The sequence below is a fragment of the Physcomitrium patens genome, chromosome 10, assembly GCF_059467195.1.
Source record: "Physcomitrium patens ecotype Gransden chromosome 10, ASM5946719v1, whole genome shotgun sequence".
Taxonomy (NCBI): domain Eukaryota; kingdom Viridiplantae; phylum Streptophyta; class Bryopsida; order Funariales; family Funariaceae; genus Physcomitrium; species Physcomitrium patens.
The window spans coordinates 7,352,383-7,361,920 of NC_143419.1; the positions used below are offsets into that span (position 1 = coordinate 7,352,383).

At 35.9% G+C, this 9,538-nt stretch overlaps 1 protein-coding gene across 6 annotated transcripts; it reads right to left on the reverse strand.

Moving 5' to 3' along the window:
* On the reverse strand, positions 1-5,783 carry LOC112287353 (alanine aminotransferase 2). Of its 6 annotated transcripts, none has more exons than XM_073536610.2 (17): positions 5,758-5,783; positions 5,524-5,635; positions 4,915-5,139; positions 4,426-4,476; positions 4,190-4,240; positions 3,979-4,044; positions 3,721-3,782; positions 3,411-3,489; positions 2,902-3,006; positions 2,692-2,802; positions 2,329-2,466; positions 2,018-2,092; positions 1,758-1,878; positions 1,450-1,604; positions 1,175-1,249; positions 847-1,050; positions 1-540 (listed from the first exon to the last, which is right to left on the reverse strand). In XM_073536610.2, the coding sequence occupies exons 3-17, from the start codon at positions 5,062-5,064 to the stop codon at positions 424-426; spliced, it is 1,560 nt and encodes a 519-aa protein (XP_073392711.1). In that variant the 5' UTR covers positions 5,065-5,139; positions 5,524-5,635; positions 5,758-5,783; the 3' UTR covers positions 1-423. The 6 variants fall into 6 exon arrangements, with proteins under 6 accessions (XP_073392711.1, XP_024386047.1, XP_090109776.1 ...); XM_024530279.3 differs by having other exon boundaries at positions 5,499-5,635; XM_090253650.1 differs by having other exon boundaries at positions 5,629-5,659.
* Between the last annotated feature and the right edge of the window lie 3,755 nt (positions 5,784-9,538).

A 9,538-nucleotide genomic window follows, 5' to 3' on the forward strand; every position in this document is an offset into this window, starting at 1 on the left:
TTACTCCACAACCACGCAATAATTATCTATTATTTTTCATAAAATTGTAAATTAACTTATTTAGCAAGAGAGAAATGTCACGTTCAGAAGCGCGAGCTACAGTCGAGACTGACCCAGGCAGACGGAAGAATTTAAGTTTGGAAGCCCTCAACTAGCAGAATCTGCAACACAAAAGCTTAGTAATACTTCTAGTCCCGTCAGAACACTCTACACCGCCTGTCTACAGTAAATCCATAATCAATATCTTCACTGTCTTATTGAAACTGCTACAGGCAGCTCAACGTTTAGGTTATTACTCTGATGGCATTCGGGAAAAGGGTGCAATAACAATGAGCTGCTAGTGTGCGCAATCGTTTTGGAGAAATAATCACTGACTATCTGCAGCATGCGACAAAGAATGTGGTACGGAACAGATAATCACATTCAGTCCCTAAACTCATCCATGAATTTCTTATGGAAAGTTGTCAGACGGTCAATAATCGCTCCAAAATTCTCTTCAGATGGCAAAATCGTGCAACGAACGTGCCATGTACCAGGTACCTGAAAATACACCAACCTCGCATTGTGAGACATGAAGATTTATCAATCATGACGACAACAGAACCTTTACGATGAAAGCCAAATAACTCTATGGTTGTGTAGAGCATGATTACTGTCTGAGAATATGAATGTAACATTGACTTAGGAAGAGTGTCCCAATCCAGAGGCTGTACCAATACTGTATTTCAGGTGTGTCTCGCTTCTCCCTGGGACTTTCCAGCGTAGCAACTGACATAATGGGACCTAGATGAGCTCTTCATACAGCGTGTGAGATATTGCCATTTTTTTAAGCGAAGTGGCGCATACCTGACCAAAGCCTGAGCCAGGCACCATGACGATGCCAGTAGAATCGAGTAACCTTCGTGTATAGAAAACATCAGCTTTCATACCAGCTTCTCCTGCCGCTATTTGGGCCTTCTTTGGCAAATATAAACGAGGGAACACATACATTGCACCCTCTGCGGCATTACAGGATACACCTTCCAACTTATTCATTGCCTCTGTCAAAACCTGAACATTGCCGACAGATTAGAGTAAAACAAATATGCATCATTCGAGAGAAAATGTGCATCACTAAAGACAAAAGAAGTCTGAAATATTTGAACTGGTGTTTGCGGCAGCAAGCCAACTGTACCTTTGCACGTCTAGCCAGTGACGACAAAATCGAATCCCGCTCACGAGCAAATTGTTCGTAAGACGAATCTCCAGGCTGCCAGTGCATCATTACATTAACACGTTACAAATCAAATGAGCAGGGAACTCTAAAGGAAAGGTTCATGCCCATAACACCGTTATTACACCTCATGCTGCACTACTTCAGTCCACACTGCAAGGTGCACCGGATGTCCTTAGACTAGTGACACTAGTATATTACGAATAACTAGCATTAACTTCGATAAAATTACAAACCTTAGGCGGATTCATAACCAAGCTCACGAGAATTTGACCGGAGACATTGGAACACAAGTTTACTGACGCTAGCTTGTACAGCTGATCCTTCACATCTTTGGGCAAACCTGTCACCTCCATGTAGCCCCCCCGTCGCCCACATTCACCGTAGTAACCTGCACACAGTGCACCCAATATTTAACAAATGATACTATAGTCTCAAAATCCTTCTTTCGTAACCGCTTGAATGAAAAATTTGCATCGATTGAGAGAGCCACAAACCTTTCTTCTCGTCACTCGAAAACAGTTATCGACAAAAGATCCCTTACCTTTAGAAACCGATTGAAAGGAAACAATAACAATGTCCTTGTCTTCCAAGCCCATACTCCGTGCAACTTTCTTGAATGAATTGAAAGTTTTGCCCTCAGCATATATATTTTCTTGATAAACCTGTTATTGGAGGCATACCAGTTATGTATTGGACAAGAATGAACTTTTAAATCGCAAAATGAACGCATGCAAACTCGGTCTCCGCATAATCATCTTACAAGGCTTATCAACAACAAATATAAACAAAACTTTACAATACCTCATCTGCCAGAAGAACAAGACCTTCGTCCTTACAAAAGTTCACAATATCCTGCTGGTTCTCCTCAGAAAGAACCTGATTATGTCAAATGAATATTCATGTTAAAACTTGAGCACTACAGAGAGGCACAATTTCAGAGTAGCGAATGATCAAAAGCATATGAGCAAAACCACAGCAGCCGATATGAAAGAGCGCAATAGAGCTCGTGACTGAAAACTCTAGCAGCTATGAAACTTCCATTTCATCCTGTTAAGTGAATACAGTAACGTAATTAGTTTGTAATACGCTCTGAAAAACCTGCTGGAACTAACCTGACCGGTTGGATTTCCAGGGTTAATAACAACAAGAGCCCGCACAGTAGTGCCTGCATCATGGGCCTCTTGAAGCCGTTTCTTCAGCTCATTTAATTCCAGACCCCATCCAGAATTCTCATTCAAATAATATGGCACCTGTTAGTAATCAGAAATATCTCAATTTTCAGAAACCACAATGCTGTGAGTCCGAACATTTACAAATAATGATAATAACAAACATTATATTAATAACATTAATAAGAATCATAGATTATTTTCTGGTTACAAAATTGATAAATCTAAATATACTAGTTTTGCCATTGTGGGAGCTCACGGGAGTGGTTGACTGGTAATGAAAGAGTTTGGAAGAAGAAACATTACCAAGGTACCCCCATGCAACGCAATGGATGCAGAGTACAAAGGATACTGTGGAATAGGACACAAAATTCCATCTTTTTCTGAGCTCAAAAGCAACTGCATCATCATGTGAACCTGTCGTATATCTTATGTCGTTAGACTGATGAAGCGACAGGAGAATTTAAAATTACGACCATTCGAAGCAATTTTTGAAACATATGGTCAGAAACTTACTCCAGGACTAGCTCCATCTGTAACAAAGATATCTTCAGGATTTGCGGGATACCCATCACGGGCTGCAATACCAGCTGCAATGTCATCTCGGCAAACCGTGACACCCTGCAAAGAACATGCATATCTCAGACAATTGAATTTCCCCTTGGAAGCTTTGAAAAGAAATTACACAACCAAGATAAGGTTGCAAGAAGTGGGACGTAAATGAAGCCAATTTAATGTTAGTGACAAAACAATCTGCTTGAAAATTGGTTGATCCGATCCAGGAACACGTATGGCATGATGCAACTTTAACACGCAATAATACTCCGCATAAATTCCTCTCAAGAAAAACCATAACTTCTACATTCAACCTCCTCACTGGTTTCGTATGGAAAGGCTTATAATGAAAAAAGAAAACAAGCAAACAACAAAACAAAATTTCCAATTTTTATGTCATTCCTAGACTAATGAAGAGATAAAGGCCACTCTCAAGGAATGTTAATATAGGCAAGGATAAATAACTATACCTGACTATGGCTATATGCCCCTGTAGTCTGCCCAGGAATTTTATTAATTATCCTGGATGCTCTTGAGATTGCATCCGAACTAACAAGCAAAAAAGATAAACTTCTCAGCGCACATGAGCCATTCATATGAGCCATAACGTATGTATCATGAAAACCGTCGTTATTGGAATAAAGGCAACAATCACACAAATGTCTCTAAAGGCATCAGAATCCACAAGTGCAAAAATTCAGGTTTCATCCAACTACGTCCCACACAACACTTTGCATACACTGCTCAGGAGAAAGGACCTGGAATGAAGGAAAACAGTACCTGAACAGAGCGTGCGTCTCTGGCTTATCAAGCAGGCTCGGATGATCACAAAGTGCAACAACCTGAATAATAATAAGACTTGATTACAAATTGAGTCAACTAATATCAACAGAAAACCTTCAAAATGAGCGAACTAAACCAACAAAGGTCATGAAATCTAAGAGAAGATTTACTAGAGAATCAAACTGCACCCTCTTCAACAAAATATAATATTAACCACGTAAGAATGTACGTGTCGATTTTCCATAAATGTCTTACCTCTCTGAAAAAGGTGATCGGTTTTTGACCGAGGGATTGAGGATTGCCAATGTTGCAGTAAATAATCTGCAAAGACAGTCAGATGTAGCTGTCTCAAATATACTTTCGACCATTAATCACACGCCTCCAATCACGTCCATAGAAAAATTATACAATATTCGTGCACAAGTGATGTACGTAAATTCGACCACAAGAAAAACGGCTCACATACCTCGTCAAACGGATGAGATCCTGGGTTTGATTTCAACTCTTCAGCAAGGGCCTGAAAATAGCAAACAAGACGATATTGCAGAAATCCCACATGAAAAACACTAATTTAGAATTTAAATAGAGCTTACAACATCAAGACAAAACAAATGTCAAATTTCACTGATCTTTTTATCTCTAAAGTATTTGTCAAGACCCACAGAAACTTCTAAAGTACACAGAGATAGTAGAAAAAAGCACCTGAGCACGAATTACAATCTCTCCACGCACGGCATACTCTGCATTAAGGACCTGCAATTACATGTACAAAGTCGCAAAGGTGATGAACATTCTTGTTTCGTTGAAATAGAGGCGGAAAAATAATTAAGCTTAAAGTTGGCTTCTCTGAAGATACGAAGGTAGCCTAACAAACATGCAGCTTCCAGCTATTCTCCATCGGTAATTTACACGGTTTGTCTTCTTGAGTTCAACACTCTCAAAGAAAATCTTCCAGGAAGATACTGACAAGGTCTGAGGCCTTGTTGAAACTATGGATCGAAGGGCAGAAGTCGGTTGACACTGCAGCCCTACTTTTTCTCTTTCATCTTGAAGTCAGCGATCCCACCGCTAATTCAGATGCGTCGTGCACAGACGATCGCCAATTCAACAGACTCGTAACAAAGGTAAAAAAAATTGCAGAATACTAAAACAGATGTCGAGCGCTATGAGAAATAATTGAAAGAATCACACCTTTGGATTGATGCTTTGAATGGAAACTGGATTTTTCTTTGGCATTGAAGACCCTTTGCTCTGATTCAGTCCAGAGCTTACGGTCTGTTCCCTTACTGCTGCTCCATTCTTCGAGTAAACTGGCGCCGACGTATCCACTCCACTCTGCATTTCTTCCACCGTTCACCGCACCAGCAGTTGCTCTTGTCTCTGCCTCCCTCTCCTGCCGATGGCTTTGTTCTTCTCCTACACACCGCTATTCCCTACTCAAAAACCAAAAAAGCTGTAGGAAAGATCTATCTCATAAAGAGCCCTCGCCTGTCGGACATGCTCTATCGCCGATTCACGAAGCAGAAACGTCGATCTCCTCTATTGCCTTGACAACTCATCAAACAATGTAAGACCCAAATGCTTCTCCTGCATCCACTCCCCTCTCGTTCATTTATAAGTACCACCTATCTCCTGGGAATAACACATTTCGGAGCTTCACCGATATTATCCAAATTTTAACTGCATCCAATCGCCGATTGCAATGAAAAGACGAAAATTCAGGAACGACACATCCAGACTTAGAAAGTGCTAACACATTGGCCATTAACACAAACCAAAGGCAGAGGACAACAAAGTTGCCTGTTGTCTCCCCGTCATCTACCCCCAGCCTACTTGTCAGAACCACATCGATACGCGGCGCCACACATGGCCACCTCACAATCCCGTTCCTGAACAGCAACGCACCTCCGCACTGCATACAAACGACAAAACACAGCTGTAGCAGCATCGGGATAAATATCACATCGTCTCTCTCCCTCTCTCGCTCGCTTTACCTCGCCATCACCAACCATTCCTCCAGGTCTCATCTCTTACCTCCGACTACGCTTTCTCCCACTGCAGTAATTCAACTCGACGGCCGAATTTAGAGAGCACAAACTATTATAAGAACGTGCCTACGCCGTCTCCTTCCTCCTTCTTCTTCTTCTTCGTCATCAGCTTCAAATTTTGCTCCCTACCAGTGGTCGCCGTCTCGCGGGGCATGCGCATTTCGGTACGGCATTTCCACGTTCCATACATTTCTGAGTCACTTCCAGGGCGAGATGTGTTTTTCAACGTGGCCGGGTGATGCACAAGAAACTCCCTTCCCTCACGAGGTCCCCCCCCCCCCCAACCCCAAAGATAAGGTCCGCGCCGGGGGGTGATGCTGCTGCAGCGGCTGCCGGAGTCCAGTCAGTGGCGACGAGGTTTTGTCCACCGTGGCTCACTCGGAATCATTTTTCCCCTGTAGTAGGCGCAGTCTTGGGAGTCGTGACTCTTGGTACACGTAAGCCTCGGACAACGTATGACGTGGCACGCATGAACCCCATGGTGGACTTATGGGAACTCGTGCAATTGGGCATTGCGATCTGTGGCATATCCATCCATTTCTTGGCTCATGCTTCCTTGTTTCCATATTCCTTAGTTCCAATGTTGCTATGTTCTCTTGTTCCCATGTCCCCTGGTTTCTTAGTTTTTATATTCCTATGTTTGTTTGTTCCCCCACGTACCTTGAGTTCTCTTCTTCATTGTGAATTAGAATACTTCTTTGTTTCTTTGTATTACACCCAAGTTGTCTTATGTAATAGATATGAAAGATGTTGTTGTAACTAACTTATTTGGAAAATAAATTATAGTGTTTGTACATGATATCAAGAAGGAGAAGAATAAAGGTGTTTACTAAAAATGTTAGAGCTTTCACTAATTGTAGTTGCCCACGAGTAAAGGGTTATTGTAATATTGCAATTTTTTATTATTTTAATTTGAGGAGTTTTTATGAGTAAAAAAATCTTTCTTTTTTAAAATTACTGGAATGATTGCATATTTTATATACATTATTTTTTTTAAATTTAGGATCCAATGCAGTTTTAATTTTTTTGGATAATTTTGATTCATGAGTTTTATTTTATGATTTTAGTAGAAAACAACTATATCTTTTAAGGGCATTTTTAAAACTTTTGTTGCCTTTATAATGAATCATTTGCTTGTCATAAATAAAAAGTTATAGAGTTTAATAATTATTATACTAATGAAAAAGTTTCACTGATTTTTAATAGTTTTTATATTTAAAATTGATTTTTTTCTAAATGATAACAATGGGATACTAAGCATTAGTTTATGATATTAATATTGATAAAAATTATACTAAAAGTCATTTTCATCTTCAAGTGAGATATGTGTATATTTCATATTTTAATATATATATATATATATATATATATATATATATATGCACATATATAATTGATTAAAGTAACTTCAAAATAGTTGTTTGAATGTATGTGTGTATATATATATATATATATATAGTTATATGTATGTATATACATATATATAACTATATAAATATATATATATATATAGCAACTTTGATATAAGATAAAGAGACAAAAATGCATTTTGATTGGTTGTTTAAGGAAACTTTGGGAAAGTGGGAGCACCAAGTTGACAGAACTATCAAGATTTCCAATAACAAAGTTATTGAGATCTAATCACAGCTTCTGCATTGACATTACTGATGGAGGTTTTGGTGCATACATTTAATCAGGATTTCTGATGGCCACTACATACATTTTCTATGCCCAATTGAAGTGAGTAAGTGCAATTAGATGATATCAATGTACAATTTCGGATATTTATTTTTGAAGTTATATATTATTTGAGATGCATTTAGATTGATGAAATTTTTTAGAAAATTTTAGAAGCTTATTGTCAAAACTTAAATAAAATATCTTATTACTTTCTTCTTGTACCATGTGCAAAAAGATACTAGGAATTTATTGCCTTAACTTCTTGTTTTATACACAATACAAATGAATAGAAAAGTATGGTGTTGCTAATATCACCACACTATTTTTAATTTTTTTTAATTGAGGGAACAACTTATTTTTATTAACTTTTCATATATATTCTTTTGCATAGTTTGAAAAAAAGAATACATATTGATATAGAAAAAATTAAAGAAATATGTTGAGTTGATGATGGGTGATGGTAATAATAACAAAAATTGTTGTGGTATTAGCAATATCCTAAAAGTAAAGTCATTTTTAGACTAACCAACTTTTTTGTCTAACTTGTCTATTTTCTTACAAGTTGTTATTTGTTTTGGGATATTTATTTAATTGAGTAATTTATTCAAAATCTTATTAATTTTTTGTCCATATTCAAATCATAGAATTTCATATAGTGATTTGACAAAGATTACCATAAAAATAGTTATTCTAGATTTTTTTTTTGTACTAGTTTGATTGTTTGTTTGTTTTTCTTTCTTCTTTTTATTTTTTTAATTTTTTTTAATTTTTTAAATTTCTTTTGATTAAAATATATCCTTAGAAATAGAAATTTTAATTATTTTAATTCTTTTAGTCATGGCTAATTTTTTCACATTTTATTTAAATCATTTTAATTTTTAAGATACATCTTAACTAGTGTATCCAAAACAAAAAAGTAAAAAGTAACGAAATTTAAAAAATATATAAAAATATAGAAGTTAGAAAAGCAACATCAATGCTTAATTTTATGTTAGTATGTTTTATAAAATTTTCCTTAAATAAACTTTTCATTGCTAAAGGTAAGCAAATTGTCAACATCCACTTTGTAAAATAAAATTACATAAAATCAGAGTATTAGGGATTATTGTGAATGTTTAAAAATAATAATGACAATAATGAATTATTGTGTTTGAGATAGACAAAAATGCCTTCACTTTTAAAACACCTCTGAAAACAATTTAGAACAATCTTTTATTCATACATATATGGCTTGAAGAGCACCATGACAATATAGAAAATAATCACATTACTTGTTAGAAACCTCCTAAGAATTAAGACAAAAATAAATTTACTTTAATATAGTAAATAAGAAAAAGAATTATTTTTAGACGTCATTAATGCTTTTTAGAAATTAAAGCAAGATATTTTTTAATAAAAAAATCAACTTAATATCTTATAGTCATACCCCTAAACAAATAATCTAGTGCACATATAAAGAAATACAAATGAGAAAATATTTTAACATAAACATAAAATAAAGAGACTAGATAAAAATATGATTTTTTTATTTAATTTTTTTTTTGACAAACCTTGGATATAAAGATTCTAAGATCAATTTAAGATAATTTGAACAGAATTATGTATTTTGAAATTTCTTAGTTATTGTTAATATCTGTTTTAAAATTGATTTATTATTTTGGATATGTAGAATTTCAAGTTTAAATAAATAATAAAAAGATTAGATATACATGCACATGCACATACCTATTTGAAAATTCTAAAATCAGAATATATAAATAAGTGTTGATAAATTGAAAATCACTGTGATGTTCATATCCAACTTGAAAATTACATCCAAAGGATATCACTGTTAAAAAGTATGTACATCTAAAAGCACCTTTTGTTTTTATGATTCACATTATACATAACAGTGAGTATCATTTTAAAAAATCGATTTTTGGAATTAACATGTCGTTAAGTTCCTTGGTCACTAACTGCTCAGGATAATTTGATGATCATCTTGATTTACAATTGCTATTAGTGAGTCAAATCATACAATCAATATTTGTATCTGATTACATGGCGAGGGCTGCACAAAATGGGTGGGACAAAGTGAAATAAAAATA